This window comes from Heloderma suspectum, chromosome 1, assembly GCF_057233095.1.
Source record: "Heloderma suspectum isolate Gila_16-S chromosome 1, 16-S_ref, whole genome shotgun sequence".
Classification (NCBI taxonomy): Eukaryota; Metazoa; Chordata; class Lepidosauria; order Squamata; family Helodermatidae; genus Heloderma; species Heloderma suspectum.
In genome coordinates, this window is record NC_139458.1 from 297,059,910 (window position 1) to 297,078,971 (window position 19,062).

The 19,062-nt window shown below is 42.5% G+C and overlaps 1 protein-coding gene across 5 annotated transcripts in view; it reads right to left on the bottom strand.

Moving 5' to 3' along the window:
• ASRGL1 (asparaginase and isoaspartyl peptidase 1) overlaps positions 1-19,062 on the bottom strand; it is a 33,434-nt gene that overhangs the window by 11,772 nt on the left and 2,600 nt on the right. For 2 of the 5 annotated variants that reach the window (XM_084826899.1, XM_084826898.1), the window contains exons 2-4: positions 17,840-18,065; positions 17,495-17,697; positions 11,790-11,932 (exon numbers count right to left, since the gene is read on the bottom strand). In XM_084826899.1, coding sequence (XP_084683025.1) covers positions 11,790-11,932; positions 17,495-17,697; positions 17,840-17,937 — 444 coding nt within the window. In that variant the 5' untranslated portion in view covers positions 17,938-18,065. The remainder of the gene's footprint in view (positions 1-11,789; positions 11,933-17,494; positions 17,698-17,839; positions 18,066-19,062) is intronic. The other 3 variants (XM_084826902.1, XM_084826900.1, XM_084826901.1) reach the window with 2 other exon arrangements.

The window sequence follows — 19,062 nt, forward strand, 5'->3', positions numbered from 1 at the left end:
AGTTCACTTGTGCCTCAAGTGTCAGCTCTGGGTCCAAGAGCACCCCCAAACGTTGAGCCTGATCCTTTAGGGGGAGCGCAACCCCATCCAGAACAGGTTGAACATCACCTAGCTGGGCAGACAAACCACCCACTAACAGTACCTCTGTCTTGTCTGGATTGAGTTTCAGTTTATTGGCCCTCATCCACTCCACTACCATGCCCAGGCACTGATTCAAACAGCCACTGCCTCACCTGGATGTGATGAAAAAGAGGTAGAGCTCGGTGTCATCTGCATATTGATGGCACCTCAGCCCACACCTCTTGATAACATCCCCCAGTGGTTTCATGTAGATGTTTAACAGCATGGGGGATAAAATAGATCCCTGTAGAAGCCCATGGCATAGTTGCCAAGGCACAAAGCAATAACTCTCCAGCACCACCTTCTGGAATTGGTCATCCAAGTAGGAGCAGAACCACTGCAATGCAGTGCCTCCAGCTCACAAGCCAGACAACCTATCCAGAAGGATTCCATGGTCAATGGTACTGAAAGCCACTTAGAGGTCCAAGAGAATCAATAGGGTTGTACTTCCCCTGTCCCTCCCCCAGCAAAGGTCATCCCACAGGGCGACCAAGGCAGTTTCCATTCCAGAACCAAGCCTGAAGCCTGACTGAAATGGATTCAGATAATCCGTTTCATTCAAGAGTGCCTGGAGTTGTCTTGCAACCACCTGCTCAAGCACCTTGTCCAGGAGTTATAGCTGTCAACATCCTCTGGGTCCAGGTTAGGTTTTTTTCAGGAGTGGCCTGATTACCACCTCTTTTAAAGAGATTGGCACCACTCCCTCTCTCAGGGAGGAATTTACAACCTCCTGGCCCCAGTCTCCCCTTCATGGATCACTGCCTTGTTGTGGCGAAGGGGCTTGTGTAACTCAGTGAAGCCATAAGCTATGCCGTGCAGGGCCACCCAAGACGGACAGGTCATGGCAGAGAGTTCTGACAAAATGTGGTCCACTGGAGAAGGAAATGGCAACCCACTCCAGTATTCTTGCCAAGAAAACCCCATGGAACGTATCACAAGGCTAAAAGATATGACGCCGGAAGATGAGCCCCTCAGGTCGGAAGGTGTCCAATATGCTACTGGGGAAGAGCAGAGGGTATTTCCAAGTAGCGCCAGAAAGAGTGAAGCGGCTGGGCCAAACCCGAAAGGACACTCAGCTGTGGATGTGTCTGGTGGTGAAAAGAAAATCCGATGCTGTAAAGAACAATATTGTTTAGGAACCTGGAATGTCAGATCAATGAATCAAGGTAAGCTGGAGGTGGTCAAACATGAGATGGCAAGATTGAACATCGACATCTTGGGAATCAGCGAACTAAAATGGACAGGCATGGGCGAATTTAATTCAGGTGACCATCATATCTACTATTGTGGGCAAGAATCCCTTAGAAGAAATGGAGTAGCACTCATAGTCAACAAAAGGGTGGGAAAAGCAGTACTGGGGTACAATCTTAAAAATGATAGAATGATCTCAGTACGAATCCAAGGCAAACCATTCAACATCACAGTAATTCAAGTCTATGCCCCAACCACTGAGGCCGAAGAAGCTGAGGTTGATCGGTTCTATGAAGACCTACAACACCTTCTAGAACTAACACCCAAAAAAGATGTCCTCTTCATCATAGGGGATTGGAATGCTAAAGTAGGAAGTCAAGAAATCACCAGGATAACAGGCAGGCATGGCCTTGGTGTACAAAATGAAGCAGGACAAAAGCTAATAGAGTTTTGCCAAGAGAACACGCTGATCATAGCAAACACTCTTTTCCAACAGCGCAAGAGGCGACTCTACACATGGACGTCACCAGATGGTCAATATCGAAATCAGATTGATTATGTCCTTTGCAGCCAAAGATGGAGAAGCTCCATACAGTCAGTAAAAACAAGACCTGGAGCTGACTGTGGCTCAGATCATGAGCTGAATCTTGCAAAATTTCGGCTTAAATTGAAGAACGTCGGGAAAACCACTAAACCATTCAGGTATGACCTAAATCATATCCCTGATGAATATACAGTGGAGGTGAGGAATAGATTTCAGGGATTAGAACTGATAGACAGAGTGCCTGAGGAACTATGGACGGAGGTCCGTAACATTGTTTAGGAGGCAGCAACGAAATCCATCCCAAAGAAAAAGAAATGCAAGAAAGCCAAGTGGCTGTCTGATGAGGCTTTACAAGTAGCTGAGGAAAGAAGGGAAGCGAAAAGCAAGGGAGAAAGGGGAAGATATACCCAACTGAATGCAGAGTTCCAGAGAATAGCAAGGAGAGACAAGAAGGCCTTCTTAAATGAACAATGCAAAGAAATCGAGGAAAACAACAGAATGGGAAAGACTAGAGATCTCTTCAAGAAAATTGGAGATCTCAAGGGAACGTTTTGTGCAAAGACGGGCATGATAAAGGACAAAGAAGGCAGGGACCTAACAGAAGCAGATGAGATTAAGAAGAGGTGGCAAGAATACACAGAAGAACTATACAGGGAAGATCTGAATGTCCCTGATATCCCTTTCTTGTTCCATGTAATAAGCCATGAAGGACAAGGGTCAAGCACACAGGTGGTCGCCTGGACTTGGCCAAGCAACTTGTCTGCATCCCTGGGCCTCAATTAACTGAAACTCATCCAATAAAACTGGAACAGATGGTGCTCTGCACACCTCTACTAATGGAACTGTATTAATCTTGGTATCCAATTCATGACGAATCTAGGCAACTTTCAAAGTGCCATGCAAACTCGTCACAGCGTGCTACCAATTCCTTCCCAGCCGCCTTACCTGGAGATATCAGGGACTGAACCTGGGACTTTTTGCATGCGATGCATGTGCTTTACCACTAAGCTATGCCCCTTCCCAAGCAACACAGGTGGAATCATTACTCTGTTACTATGGTTAACCAGATGCACATGCATTGTTGAGAATGAACCCCTTGATGTCAAACAAGCAAACTTACCCCCTTCCCCTTCTTTCTGAGACAATAGGGAGTAGAAGATTTCCTCTCTTGAAGTCTGAACAAAGACTTGTGAATCTCCGACAAAGGACAATGCAGATTGTGAGGTGGCACATACCTGTCTCTGGAGCATATATTAAAGCCAGAGGACAATGTGGACAATTTACTCTTTCGAGGCTGGACTGTTCCAGCCCCTTAAAAAAACACCACCACCAAACTTGCCTTGTGCAACACTGCCCTCTTCTGCCTTTGTAAAAAAAGCACCAACAGTGTTGTTGCTTTCACATGTTTGCTCAAAAGTAAGTCACAAATATACATTCAACAGGGCTTACTTATAGGTAAGTGTACATAGGATTGCAGCCTTAGCAAAAAGACCCATCACCCATGAAACAATATTCAACATACTTAGGGGGAAGACAGCTGGACAAAAGTAGGTATAAGTTTTACTTTCATCCTGGACTTGTGACCATTCTTATTTTTTTATTAGTGAAACTCATTCAAGAAGATGTTAAGCTTTAGTCCTGCATACTTAAATTGCACTGATTTTAGTTATTTCAATTTCCACTGTCTCCAAATTTACTACATACACACACTTTAAATTCAATAGTAAAAAAACTCCATTAAAGGGGAAGGGGGATCTTTATTACAAAGCCAAACCATTGAAAATGCATTGGACAGGGAAATTATACATAATCTTATCTTAGAAGAGCCAAGAAGTGGTTTCCAGGGCCTATTCCATAGTTGCTGGTTAGTATCACAAATATAAAGGTAACTCATATTCCCTATGAAATACAGACATTGGAACAAGATATTTTTCTTTCGAGATTTATTTCCTGCTCTCTTGCAAATGCCTCAAAGCAACTTTTAGAGCAGAAAGCATAAAATGCATCACTGAAATCTTATTATTTGCTTATCGAACATATAGAAGGAACCACAAATTCACGCTAACTGTAGTTTCCGTTAACTATCTTTAATCAATGCATTATGGCCCCCATTCAGAGAAAGTTAATCATGCTTAAGCCCCATTAAAATTAATAGGACTTCAATCTTAAAATACAAATTGTCATATTGATTGTAATGGGATTTAAGTACAACTAATATATTAGAAACTTAATTGGCAAAAAGCTAGAATAATATATTTGGGGAAACACCTGACGTTTGTGGTGTGCATGTGTGACTAATTTATTTCGTGAAAGGAAGAACAGAAAGCTCCTGGCAATACTATATTTCTTTTCAAGCATTTTAGCAAAGCTGCTGGAACGGCGCTGCTTCCCATCAGCCACTGCTGCAGCCTGATGGAATGACTGCTGCATGGTGTCACTTGAGGGAGGAACCCAATGGAGCTAGTGTTTCAGCAGAGCATATGCCTACTCAGAAGTCCCACCAAGTTCAATGGGGCTTAACTCCCTTGTAGTGTCTTGCAGTTGGCATCATATTATTTTCATATGTTCAGTGCTCTAACCATCATGGTCAGCTCTATTATTGCTAAAAGGACTAACCCAGCCACTCTTCTGGCATTCATTTTCAGGTACTTATTTCCTCACTCAATGCAAATAACAAAAGCATACCACAGAAATCTCCAGATTTTCGTAGATCTCCAAAAGCAATTGTTTAACAGCTCAGTCCATCTTAGCTCATGAAAGGAAATAGCCTGCCCAGCGTAATGAAATGTGTCTCAGTGGACTGTTTAACAGGCTTACTCATGGGTGTTGCTGGACAAAATCTGCAGAAATCTATTTTAGCCACCAGATGGAGCCAACCTCGTGCCACGAACAAACACCGACTCTGGGCCATTAAAATGTATTTCATTTGCTTGTTTAGAATGAAACTTCCAAAGGGACCAAAGAAAATTTGAAATGATTCTAATAATGTCATGCCTTCTGATTTTTTAAAACTCATATTTAAATCTTCTATCAACTACAGGACTTAAAGAAACTTCTTAAGTTTATAAAGAAATCTTCAAACATTAAAAATAATACATGTTACATTATCAGGTGCATGAAGACTGCTAGCAACAAAATTTTGCAAGGTGGAGCATTCCTGTTCAGGTTTCCAGCCAGCCATGCCCTTTGCCAAGATACTGTTCCATTTCCCCCTCCAAGCGGTTTTCTGTTGTTTCTTTCTCCAACAGTTTTCTGAACATTGGGCTGCTTTCTGTCCCCCTCCCTGCCCACACATGCACTTTAGGTTCCCCTCACAACACTTTTTGTACTTCTGCAAACCTTGGGAGAATCTACAGAATGTAGGGGAACTTCCTTTGGTTCCTTTGGGAGAGCCACTCTAACACTTTTTGTACTTCTACAAACCTTGGGGGAAACTGTTGATACCTCCCTCTTGTGTGTGGATGATGCCATTATGATGCTACATAACAATCCACACTTGGGAGAATGAGTTCCTATCAGGATATTCCTATAGGATAGGCTTATATTCACTATGGTCCAAAAGGCTAAAATGCTCTGAGCATGTTAGAGCCTTTCTACACAAGGCATCTGTTGTGCGCTCATGATTCCTCACTTAAAGGTAGTTTGCGGGTCCTTTACATGATGTCGTCAACCTCCAGGGCCTCTCCTGAACTTTGCAACCATTTTAATGGGGGGGGGGTGTTCTAAGGAGGAAAGTCTGGTAATGTGTATGAATGGCAGAATAAAGCCTAGTGTATTTCCGCAATTCTGCTATACCACAGCACCACCTAGTTCTTGAGTAATGGAACATAAGGAAAGGAAGAGGAAGAACCCCCCCTCCAGGAAAAAAACACCTGTAAAAACACAGACCTGATATTAATCCTGCAAAGAATCCGGGAATAGAAACCTCAATAAAGTAGCGGGTTAAGTCTGTAGTGTAGATATATGCCTTTAGAGAGGTTCCTGGTAATATTTTAAAAAGCCACATTTGAAATAAAGACACTTTCTTGTGCACCATAATTTTAAAAAATCTGCATTGGTTAGTTATGTGTCACTGACCAGTGCAATCGTATGTGTGTCAATTCAGAAGTAAGTCCCATTGAGTTCAATGGGTAAGTGAGTACAGAACTGCAGCATAAGGTACAGATGGGATAGAAAAAGGCAGCTTCATATTTTCTAATATGAGAAACTTGACTCATATTAGACCTCAGTGAAGGAAGGTGTTCTGGATGAACTTTCATCCTGGATACTATATAAATATACAGTTCTCTAGAGTTTCACAATGAATACCAGAGAAGGAAAGATTACCTTTAATACCAACTAAGAAGCTCCATTTTACCAAGTGATTAGGGTCATGACCAAAGAAGGGTAGAAGCACAAATCCAAATATAACAGAAGTCAAGTGAATACAGGAAACTGTTCGTTATTGAGTTAACATTCAATACAAAGTAAACACATTTTGAGCTGAAAGTGCTCTTCAAAACTGGGGAATATTTACTGGTTTAGCAGGAAGTCTGGGTGGGGGAGTTTACATGCGCCAAAAAGCATTTTACATATCCACTTTCTGCTAGCAGTAATCTTAAACATCATGATAAAGGGCCAATTCCTACATTTGCTGAATCTTTTGTTACATCGAGCTGTTAGGGTACCAACCTTGTTATGTAACTTGACACCATAACACTCACCATTATCTGAAGCCAAACATCTAGGATTACTGCTTTAAAATGATAGTTGACTTTTCTATTAAAGAAGGAATGGGGAACTGGGGGAGCGGCAGATGGTGTTGGACCCCAACTTGCATCAGCACCAGCCAGCATGGCCAATAGTCAGGGATGATGGGAGTTGTAGTCCAACAACATTTGGAAGGCCACAAGTTCCCTACCCTGGTATTAAAGGGTAAATTTGCTATCTTTTTCTGCTCCTGCGTCTTTAATAGCATCCTAGCATACAGAAAGCTAGTAGATGTAGCTTTTCTTGCCACATAGTAGGAAAAACTTCAATTACTATATTGCTCAGCGTTGGGCTTTTGTTGAAGACTTGGATATGTGGGGGGAGGCAGCAACCCTGTTAAAGGCAAAGCTCATTTGCTTCAATAGCAGGAGAACCAAGAGGGCTTATGAGGAAGATTGTAATAGCCAGGCTGGTTCATGCAGGAGAAGGTTCCTGGTCCCAAGATGCTAAAGGTTTAGAAGCTGATCCCCAGCACGTGCATGAAATGTACATCCAGACCCTGTACATCCAGACCCAGTCAGCAATCTAGCTGCTGTATTCTGAACTAATTGCAGTTAGTTCAAAACACAGCAATTTGCCACAGCGATGGATGAGTGAAGCTGGTTCTCAGGAGCACCTGCCATTGGGGAGCCCTCCCAGTAGTGGGGGAAGTGCGCAATTTGTCACTCCACCCACTCCACTGCCTGAGGTGGGGGATTCACCCTGCTGAATGGGTGGGTCAGCCCTGGGCTGGAGAAGGCTGACGAACACCATCTGGAGCTCCTTTGACAAAAGGTGGGATACAAATCTAATAAATATAATATACATGCTTATAAGGTGCACATACACTTTGCATGAACACTGATGCGTAGGTATGGAAATCCTTGTCTGATGCCTTGATGGCTTAGAAATGTACCATGTGTGAATTAGCTTCTCTATCTTTGTCAACATATGGTTTCAAAGGAAAACAATGAGCCATGTTCACATTCTTAAGCACAAAGTTAATAAAAGTCAATAGCATGCAGGTGCTATACCAGGAGTGCAAATCATCTTGAAACTTAGTGATTCAAACCAGCCACCGCCCTCTCCTGCCCCACCAACTTCATTTATTATCTCAGATTTCTAATGGACATGGGGTTTATTGAATACATCTCAATATGTCAATCTCTGGCTTTCGATGGTATTTGCTAAATGCCTGCCTAATCAGTGTCTTTTCAGTGGCAACAGCTTCATTTTCACTTCACTGCCAAAGAGCAGATCTAGTTCTCTCAAGGCAGAACTGAGCTAGCCAGAGTCTAGTAAGCCAAGGGTGCACAATCAATTTTTTTTTTTTTAATTAGGAAAAGGCCAAAGCCTCCCTATCACTTTTATGCTTCCGACAAGGCTATCATTTAAGTGCATGAAGGAGGTGTTGCTGTTGTTTTGCCAAAATAGAACATTGTTAGAACTGGAGGAACTCAAAGACTCAAAATCTCCTTAAAAATCCAAATATGAGGTCTGTTATTAGTTGGGCAAAGTGAAACCATGGTGTAACTCACCACTTTGGCATTTTGTATTTGTAATTATTTTTTATTTCAAAGGCGTCCTATAAATACAGAAATAATGTGATCTCTTTAGTGAACAGTGAGATGCTGGAATTAAATATGAAACATAGTATTATATCCTGGGCAGGCATGCCAGGTTTTTAAAAGGCCTCAACTACCCAGAAGTTCTTGAGGAGGGCAGATCAGGCCTTTTATCACACACATTCACTGCCATCAGTCAAAAATGTTCTATTTACAGAACAGGACTTGGAGGTAGAGGCCATGCAATCTGAAGGGATGGCTTTTGAACCCAGACATTTACTTATATTAAATCATGGAAAAATGAAGTCAAAAATGGAGGCATGGCCCTGTAGGTCTAAAGGGGGTTATTAGTAGCATGTGGCCCAGGGGATAATGCTAGAATTGACTATGGGAGACTGGGCTTCATATCCAGCTCCCATGGATGCAGTGGCATCCTTAGTACATCATTCCCTTTCAATCCTGTCCCTCTGTTGTAGAATGGATGCAAATCACCTACCGCCAGTGTTTTCTGTGAGGATGAATGAGATAAGTGTTATAAAGTAATCTCTACACAAGTGCTATATTAGAAGTGGCTGGCTTGTCTGCGCCTATGCTGTTTTTGCCTAAGCAGCTAACTGTTCCTCACTATCCTGAAGGCAGGTGGGGAGAACACTTTGCTGGACCAAGTTCTTATAAGGGTTAGAAAACATAATTTGGGACATCGTGGGTAGAGCTCAACTGCATAGAAATAAGAAGAGCCATGCTGGATTAGAATAAAGGCCTATCTAGTCCAGCATTCTGTTCTCACAGTGGCCAACCAAGATGCCTGACTAGGAAGCCCACAATAGGCCATGAATGTAAAGCACCTTTCACTCATGTTCTCCTGGTATTAAGAGGCATATGGCCTCTGATATCAGAGGTAATATACAGCCATCACGATTAGTTGCCATTGATAGCCTTATCCATGAATTTCTCTAATCACCTAATTTGTCTCCCTTATCAACCTTCCCAATCACTGAGGTGATCAGAGGGCAAGCTCCGGGTGGTTCCACCACCTATGGCCTGACTGAAGTCCACCTGGAGAAGAGCCTTTGGTATGGTGGCTCCTGTCCTATGGAACTCCCTGCTTCTGGAGGTCAGGCAGGCACCAACACTGGGTTGTTTTCAGCACCTCCTGAAAACAGCTCTTTTCAAGGAAAGAAAGCTTCCTTGGTTAACCAGCCTCAGTTTTAAGGGCACTCTGTGTTTGTTTTTAAAAAAGAATAATCTTAATATCATGTTTCTTTTTTTTAATCTTTTGTTCATTTTATCTCTTGTTGTTCACCGCTCCGGAATCTGTTTAGATGTGGAGTGGTGTACAAATGTTGTAAATAAATAAATAAATAAATAAATAAATAGTCTATTGAAGCCATCACTAGATCTCATGGTAGCAAATTCCATAGTTTAATTATGCACTGTGTGAAGACGTATTTCCTTTTATTTACCCTGAATCTCCCACTAGTCAGCTTCACTGGATGACCCTGGGTTCTAGTAGTATACATTTTCTCCTTATTCATTTTCTCCCTGTTCACATCTTCCCTTACTTGCCTTTTTTCTAAGCTAAAAATCCTCAAATGCCGTAACTTCAAAGGGGAGTTGCTTCACCCCTTTGATCATTCTGGTTGCCCTTTGCTGCACCTTTCCCAGCTCTACAATACAATACAATTTTGAGGTGCGATGACCAGACCTGTACATAGTACAGAAACATTTATTTATTTAAGGTATTTCTGAATTGCCACTTTGTTTAATGACTGCTTGAGGTGATGTACAATAAAATCATAAAAAACAATACGATTCTAAACAAAACAAAAACTGAAACTGAAACAATACTGGTAAAACATGTACATCGCAATAAAACTGAGGAACCTTCTAAAATCAAAGAGCAGCATCAGTCTGCTTAAAAGCTTAGCAGAACAGTATAGTTTGTACCAGCAATCTAAAGGTCAATAATGAGGAAACTAACCTTGTTAATGAGAAGAACAACCCTGGGGACTTCCACAACTGCTGCTGCTACACAAAAGGCCCTGTCTTGGATCTCCAGCAACCTCACTGGTCTAGGAGGTGGGACATATAACAGGGTCTCAGATGATGAACATAGGCCCTGGGCTGGTTCACAGGGGAGGAGGCAGTCTCTCAGATACCCTGGCCCCAAGCCATTTGGGGTTTTAACAGAACCAGCACCTTGAACTGGGCTCAGAAAGAAAAAAGGAAACCAGTGAGCTGTTTTAAGACTGCTGTTATGTGGTCTGTAAAACATACTCCTGACAAAAATCTGGCCACCACCTTTTGCACTAGCTGTAGTTTCCAAACACCACCCTGGTAGAGAGTGTTACAGTAATCTGAACACATGGTGATTAAGGGCACAATCCTATGTATGTTTAGACAGAAAGAAGTCCTATAACATAGCTGACTGGGGAATGCTGGGAGTTGTAGGACTTCTGTCTAAACATGCATAGGATTGTGCTCTAAGGCATGGAGTGGCCAGATCCATGTTGAGGAAGCAACATACTGCAATTTTAATCTGCTGCTACTTTTCTTACTATTAGAGGAGACTTGATTTTGACTTGATATATTATTTGATTGCATGTTGTAAGCTGCCCTGGCTGTGTGAATGAGCAGAAAGGTGGAATATAAATTAAAACAATAAATAAATATTTTAAATGCTAGTTAAAGGCAAACGGATGTAATCATCTGAAAAGAAGGCTGGTCTTGCTTCTATGGCTGGAGTTAGACCAAAAACATTATTGGTCAACTTTGCAAGAGTCTCAAATGCACAGAAGGGCTACTGGGCTCAGAACTAGGCAGAATTTTCATAGAGGCAGTGTTTTTTAGAACTAGTGAGCTAATATGAAAAGTCTGCTGTAAGTGTTAACCAGATCTAAGAAGGTTGAAGGTGGGGTGGGCAGAAGGTAGATCTCCAGTTGTTTGGGACTTCGACTCCCAGAAGCCCCTGCCAGCACAGCCAATGGTCAGAAATCCTGGGAGTTAAAGTTCAAATAATGTGGAGATCTACTTTCTTCCCATCCTGTAGAGGCCTGTACATTGTCCATGATGTACATACTCATTTATTTTGAATGAAATGAGTGTATCCTCTCTTACAATAAAGGCTTCAAAAGCACTACACAACTCTACAAAACCCTCTTAAATGTTAAATCAACAAGGAGATGATTAGGCATACCACCAGCTTCTGTCAAACCCTGTCTCCAGCCTCACCTTCTCTAAAAAGCAATCACGATCTCTTCCTTTGGATTGAAAATGCTGGAAATATGCAGAATGAGGTGGGAATGAGGAGGTAGAATGGACTGTACCACTTCAGACTGAGGGATACCATTTCTAATACTCCATGTAAAAAACAAAAACAAAAAACAAACACACACGCACACACCCCGCAATGGAAAGCTACATCAGAGAGAAAGGCTTGAGCCCAGCCATTTGTTGTGCTGGTTTTATTTACACAGAAGCATTCAAAAATGTAATCCCCACCTGAATCCTGAGTACTGCAATTCATTCTATCACTTCATTCTGCTACTTGCATAGTCCAGGCCAAAGACACAGGAGTCATGGTACACGGGTCAAAGTCCAAAGGGAAATGATGCTTTTGGTTCAGTGTACATTCAACATACCTTTTCCATGACGAGACGAGCAAGCTTTATTGGGTTAGCTATACATTTCACTGCAGATACTGCTCCTGAGGCTAGATTTTTCCCATCCATGATAATGGCATCCATTTCCACTTCACCCTTCTCATTTAACACAGAGCCACAACCTTAACAATCAAACAGAAAAGGAAATAATATGCAACCACAAAACTAGTCAATTTTATTTGTAAAGTTTTTTAAGTCAATTTGTGTTTTAGTACTCTTTAAATGAAAGCTTCTGAAATGCTAAATTCTTTCAGAAATAGTTATAAATGCAGCCACAAATCCTGACACATCTCTTCTCCTTGTATAGCAGAAAACCTATTGAATAGATAGATGGATAAGCAACTGGGGACTAATGAAAAGCTGTACTAGTATTCTTACCACAAGAACTTCACTTATTCACTCCCACTGGCATTTTGAATCTTAAAAAACACAGCCTACAAATACCAAACATAGCCTGAACAATCCTGTGGGCTAGAAACTTGATTCAAACAAAACTGTTGGAACTGCAACTTCATCTGCAAGTTACAGGAAGGGGGCAGTGTTGCAGTTAGTTAATGCATGGGAGGCATAGGGAGCCTTAGGATCTCTATAGCCTACAGTTTCCTGCTCCTCCCCTCTCTCTCTGCCTTCCACCATTGTTGGGAGAACATGTCTAGCTCTCTTGCTCCTGCTGGTGTTACACAATACAAAGAAATGGACTGAACAAACACTCTTGAAACCCTATGCTGTGCCTGCATTTCTATGTGCAAGAATACTTGTGAGTAAAGGTGTTTTCTTTCTTCACTAAAGAACAGTGTGGTCTCTCTCTCTCTCTCTCTCTCTCTTTTTTTTTTTTTACTAAGATAGTTTTGTATGCACGTGGGACTGGTAAGCACTCATTCTCTTCTGCGTTTTGTTTTTTTCCTCTGCTACCTGCCTTTTTAACAGGAGGTAGCAACATCAAATATCCCCATCAAAAACAAGGATGAACTATTGTAGAGACACTGACAATTCAGGTTACAACACCATGGTAACATGATTTCACAGTCACCTCTCTACCAGGGATTCACTCCTACAAGGGCTGAAATAAAAAAGATTAGAACACTCAAAGAAATACAGCCAGCTCTAATGAAGCCTCATAAATACAAAAACTCTGAATCTCTTAAAAAAAATTCTTTTCATCAATCCTGAATTAATAAATTCAAACTAAGTTATGGTGTAGTTAGTTGATAGTTAGAATGTCTGGGAACATGCAAGTGATGTAACCTCTCTATTCTGGGCAAATGGCAAACCTAGTAATTTCAAACTCAAATTTATGAGCATCAAACAAGTATTCATTGAGATTATATTGTTCCAGGGAACTCATCTTTAGATGCTTCCAGATGGAGGACTCCTCGTGCTAGCAATCAACATGCATTATGTAGCTATCCCATCTTTTTTCCCCTAATGGGTTTTTTTTGGTAAGAAAATAGATGGAAGGAGCAGTGGGAAATCACAGGAGGGCTACACATTGAAGACAACAACATCTGGACCCCCTGTAAAATTCTGTTAATGATGCAAGGCAATTGTAGGATAAAAGCCTCATCTGGAAGCACCCTAAGTGTGCATTCGAAAAGGCAGCAAATTCAAGAAGCAGGCAGCTCAACTAAGGTATTGAAAGCAATAATGGAGGGAGCAATCCTATGGCTGCTGGACAGCGGCTAGACGGCCATCGGATATCTGGTTTTCCGGGAACCGACCTCCGCCCACTTCTGCGCTGCCTCAGAGGCAGCGTGAAACAGCCCTGTCCTCCGCGCTCACAAGAGGAGTGCGGAGCAGCCGAAAAGGGGCGTGTCTGGGGGGGTGTTCTGGGGTGGGGAGGGCAGAAATGCCGGTACAACACATCCTATGTGTCATCAGGCAGCCTCCCCGCTCCCTTCCCCGGTCAGGCCTCCCGCAGCTAGACAGCCACAATTGGCTGTCTTGCTGAAAATGCAGGGCAAGAGGAGCGCGGAGGGCATGATTCCCTCTGTGCTTCTCCTGGCCTGCATTGGATATGTGGTCGCCTCCGAGTTTGGAGGCAGCTGCCTATCTGAATAGGATTGCTCCTTAAAGCCCTGTTCTGGCATTCTTAATCTGTGTAGAATCAACACATGAGGAAAAGGAGGGCCAGCCCCACCCCCTTCTTCATGCGTTTCCGTTGCCCTCAGCTTGTGTAGGGCAACAGTTTGAAGAGGAGTGCCTCCTGTGAAAATCACCATCCTGGCTCATGTGGAGAGCCTCCATGGATACAGGAGGTGCTCCTCTTCATACCCTTGCCCCCCACTAGTACAGAGCAATGGAAACCCACAAGAAGCAGGGCAGGGCTAGAGTGCTCCTTCTCCTCACGTGTTGATTCTACACAGATTAAGAAGGCCTGAGCAGGGTTTATGTTAAGCCTCAAATGCAGTACCACTTAAGTGTGCCAGATTTAGGGTGGCTGGATGCAAAGGAGAATAGTGCCAGCCCAAGACATTACAGTGCCTAAAGTAGAAATTCTACATGGTAACCCCTGCATTAAAAAAGAAAAGAAAAAAAGTTAAATAACTGGCATTTGCTGCTTGCCCTAGCTAGCTGCCTATATCCTTCTGAGTTCAATGCAAGGTGCTGGTTTTAACCTATAAAGCCCTACACAGCTTGGAACCACAATACCTAACATCACACCTCTCCCAAAATGAATCTACCCACACTCTATGTTTATCATCTAAGGTCCTCTCTGGGTGCCTCCTCCAAGGGAAGCTCAGAAGGTGGCAATGAGGGAGAGGGCCTTCTCAGTGGTGGCCCTCCATCCATGGACCGAGCTCTGCGCTGAGATCCACTTAGCACCAACACTGTTATCATTTTAGCACCAATACTGTTATCATTTTAGCACCAGGTTAAGACCCATCTCTTTTCCCAGGCATTTGGCAGGATATGATGAGTTTTAATCAGTGTCTTTAGTGATGACTGACTGTTCAAAGTTGTTTTTAGCTATATGTTGCTTGTGTATATTTGTGTGCTTTTAAACTTTGTATATTGCATTTTAATGTTTTAAACTGCCTAGAGAGCTTTGGCTGTGGGGCGGTATAGAAATGTAAATAATAATAATAATAACAATAATAATAATGGTACCTAAAAATCTGCCACCATCATTTAACTTAATCATACGTCTGGCTCTTGTCTGCAAGTGGGGTGAAGGCCTGACCAGCTTAGCCATTTTTGACCCCTTCTGTAGTCTGCTAATGTTGCCAGCATCCTCCTGCTCTCCTGGCAACATTACATTCAGCCAGCCTTACAGTAAAACTGCTTTGTCCTTTATGAAGACAAACACCACATGGCAAGTTTCAAAACAGCAGCTCCAGTCAGGTTCCTTTTTACCCAGTTCCTTTTCTCCTGTTCATGGAGAGCAGATGAACTGAATGAGCCTTAACACATGTAGATGTAAGTGATTACAGAACTAGATGCCATGTACATCAGGTGTAGCCAAACTTTAACAAGCTGGCTGCCCAGCTATTGCAACTGCAGGTCCACAGACTTACAGTCTCTTCTCAAGCATCCACGTCACGGCTGTGTGAAGTACATTACTAACAAGGCACCAAAATACTGAATTATCTGAACAAAGAGGAAATATTCTCAAACAAAGCTTTGCTAATTTTAGAATGAAAGGTTCTTGAAAGGAAAAAGAAAGGCTTATACAAACGCTACATTTTATATGCTTGCTAAATGTCAAAGTTGTCATCAACAGATGATAACCTTTCTGAGAATCTGAGTTATCAGGGATTTGCAATGGTTTAATAGCAGCTCTTCAGTTACTAGCATCCATTCCCCTCTCCCACTGAAATCGGGGGTGAGGAGTTGCTTTTGACTTGTGTGACACAGTTGCACCCCTGAGCCACAGACGTAATCCATCTAGCTATGGTTCTCAAACATGGCTGGCCCAAGACATTTTGGACAGTATCCTATCCTGGAGAAACTCATCATGCCAGCAAACGCTATTGGCATTGCACTAGAGGTAGCTTATGCTAGCGCAATGGAGTTTACGTTAGCGCTGGTGCCAAGTAGGATAGTGCCCTTTACTGCCCAAGTTGGAGCAAAGGGTACCCACTAACCCACAAGTCAAGGTACACAGTACCGAAGGTTAGCCACATTTTGGCGCCTGAGGCAGAAAACCCCACAAGTGCCTTAGCAGTAAAAACACAACAATAATAACTAATAATTTGCTTCCCTTTCATGACACCCACAATCAGCTGCCTGAGGTGACCACTTCACTCTGCCTACTTTCCCTTAGACCCGAATGATGTTTATTTTTGTTTATATGAGGTATTTGTGTACTACCTTTCATAGAAATATATCCCAGGACAGTTCACAATAAGACATTGTAATAAATTACATGTACACATTTAAAATACTACCCCAAAATCCACACAATTAAAAGCAATAGCACTCTCTAGATTCACCACAACTTCAAAACCAATTAAGTCAGCGGAATGGATGACTTCATTGTAGTGTTTAAATTATAGCTTCCTTTTCCATCAGAGCTAAACAATATATTTCATTTAAAAACCAGAGAGAATTAAAATACCTTAGCCTGGTACCTAAAAGATAATAACATAGTTGCCGAACAAGCAACCCTATGGAGGGAATTCCATATTCCCAATGAAAAAGTCAGGTATCACCAATGAAAAAGTCCTCCCCCGTTCTCTCTTGTGCGGCACAAACATTTTATTATTTATATCTACCATGAAAGAGCATGGTGCTTTACAGAATACAAGAGGACAGGTCCTGCCCTTAGGAGTTTACAGTCCAAAATTTGACACGGGGAAACAACTAAGTAAGGGGAGGTAAGGAGTGGCAGGGTAAACAGGGACACAATATTTGCTTCTTTCAGTTATTCATGTTTAGGCTTAATTACAGGTTGAATGACAGTAAGGCATGAGGACTAGGGGCTTTTGGCCAAAGCTTAATAGAAAAGGTGGGCTTTGAGGGGAGATTTGAAGGACGGAAGGAAGGAAGGAAGGAAGGAAGAGAAGTGGTACCATGCTGGTGTTCTGGCAGGCAGTTCCAAGCATATGGGACAGCAGCAGAGAAAGGGCAGAGTCTTCTAAGGGAGCAAGAGACTTTCAGATGGCAGGGATGGAGGAGGGAAAAATCACAGGCAGGATGTATTAGGATATAAAAGCAGAGAGGTAAGGAGAGGCAAGGCCATGGAGGGTTTTGAAGGTAAGGAAAGGGAGCTTGTGCTGGTTCTGACAGGAAGCACCAGCACAGATGGTATAAGCCAGTTGCTTTAATTGCCAACTATGGCAAGGAGATCACCAATTTAGCTAGTATCCATAGCTGTCCATAATACAGCCAGGTGATATGAAGTTTCTTATCCCAGCTCACACAGAAAAGGACCTCTATGGATATATTGGCCTTTGTGTCAATTACCTTAAATATTCTTTTTAGGGTTGCCATCTTTTTTACCAGCACTGCTTCTGTGCCTTTCATGGCAGCCAGACTTGCAGGAAGTTAGCAGGTGAAGCACTTCCTGGCAAGGAAATGAAGCAATGGGAAGGAAATTTCACCTGCTAAATTCTTGCACATTAGGCTACTGTTAAAAATACAGGACATGGTCAGTTAAAAAAAAAAAAGGTGGCTGCTATCTATCTGTCTGTCTATCTGGTTTCCATTTCTTGAGACTAAAATTGCAAACTCAGAGCAATTACCTGCATTAAAATGTGGATCATTTTCCATTACTATCACAGCTTCTTCAACAGCATCTAATGCACTCCCTCCTTGTTTAAGAATACTGTAACCTTTCAGTGCTGCTCTGGTGACACCGGAACGACTTCCATCTTCCCGCTCCTTAAAGATGCGACCAGCTCCACCATGAACCACAATAACCGGTTTCATGTTGTTCGATCTTTTCCTGGCAAGGAGGACAGAGTTATTCCTCTCAACTAAAATTTCTTACAAATCAGACAAAGCAAGAGAAAGCTGCTACCTTCCCTTACAGTGCAATCCTGTACATGACTATTCACATCAGCCCCACTGTGTTCAATGGGACTTACTCCAAGGTAAGTGGGTAAAGAATGGCAGCCTCTGTTTCATACTTCAGCTGTTGAAATCTAATGATCTCATTATCTTTCATTTCACAAAGGGGCTGCATCTCTCACTGGACATCTCCTGTTCCTGAAAGTCCTGTCCAAGTTGTACTATGCTAACATTTTCAGGGGATGTTAGGAATCCATTCTCGTATTTTCCTGCTGACTGAACATTCAAAGTCCAGTCTTACTCCTGTAGAATTCAAATGAACTTTCATTATTGATTAAACAGAAACAAAACACAAAATATTTAGTCTGCGTAACGTATAATAATAATGTAGCACTTTTTCCAAGTGATCAAAGCACTTAATATGTTGCCTCAATCATTCTTCCTCAGGCCAGTTTTTTAATTAAGGTTGTCATCCAAATCATAGTCTATTAACTGTCTGGGCAGAAGCCAACAGGGCACTTCCATCCCCACAGATTCTCTTCTGCCCTACCTGCTGCCCAGCAGCCCCCACCGCTTGCGCAACAATGACTTAGTGCTTCCAAAAGCGAAATGCTTAGCGAAAATGCTCATTTATGGAAGGAGGCAGGTTTATGGAACTCGCATAAGGAAACTTCACCAACTTGCTACGCTTGTTTCAGGGCTTCCCCTAGGAAGCGCTAAATCTGCCTTGTGTAAGTGATGGGTCCCACTTGCACAACAGAACCAGCGGGGCGGAACAGAATTTGTGGGGGTGTAAGCACCCCATTGGATACTGCCCTGTGAATTTTACCTAATTAAATATGCATACATTTGTACGTGAATGAAATACTAGTTCTGAAAAGGAACAAAAGTATTCTCTTTATTTTTCGACTAGCGAATAGACCCAGCTTCGCACAGATTGAAATAACACTTACTTCGATACAGTGAAGCCTTCAAGCAAGTTTACACAGCTGTCAGAGTTGGAAACATTTTGTCTGCCCTGATTGAGCGAAGCCATGACCCCTGGCACCCCTGGGCATGGCCCCTGCCATGCTGCACCTCTATAGCCTCCTGAGGGAGGAGTCAGTCTACTCCATTCCTCTGAGGGGGGCAGGTGTGTAACTCTGTGCCCCGGCCTACTAATTTCACCTGGCTTCAAACTGCATTGACGGCATATGCACTGGCTAGGGAAGTCTGCCTCTAGTGACTGAGAATTTTACTGCAGGCTTCATCCACATAGAATAATAGAATAGTGGGGTTGGAAGGGGCCTACAAGGCCATG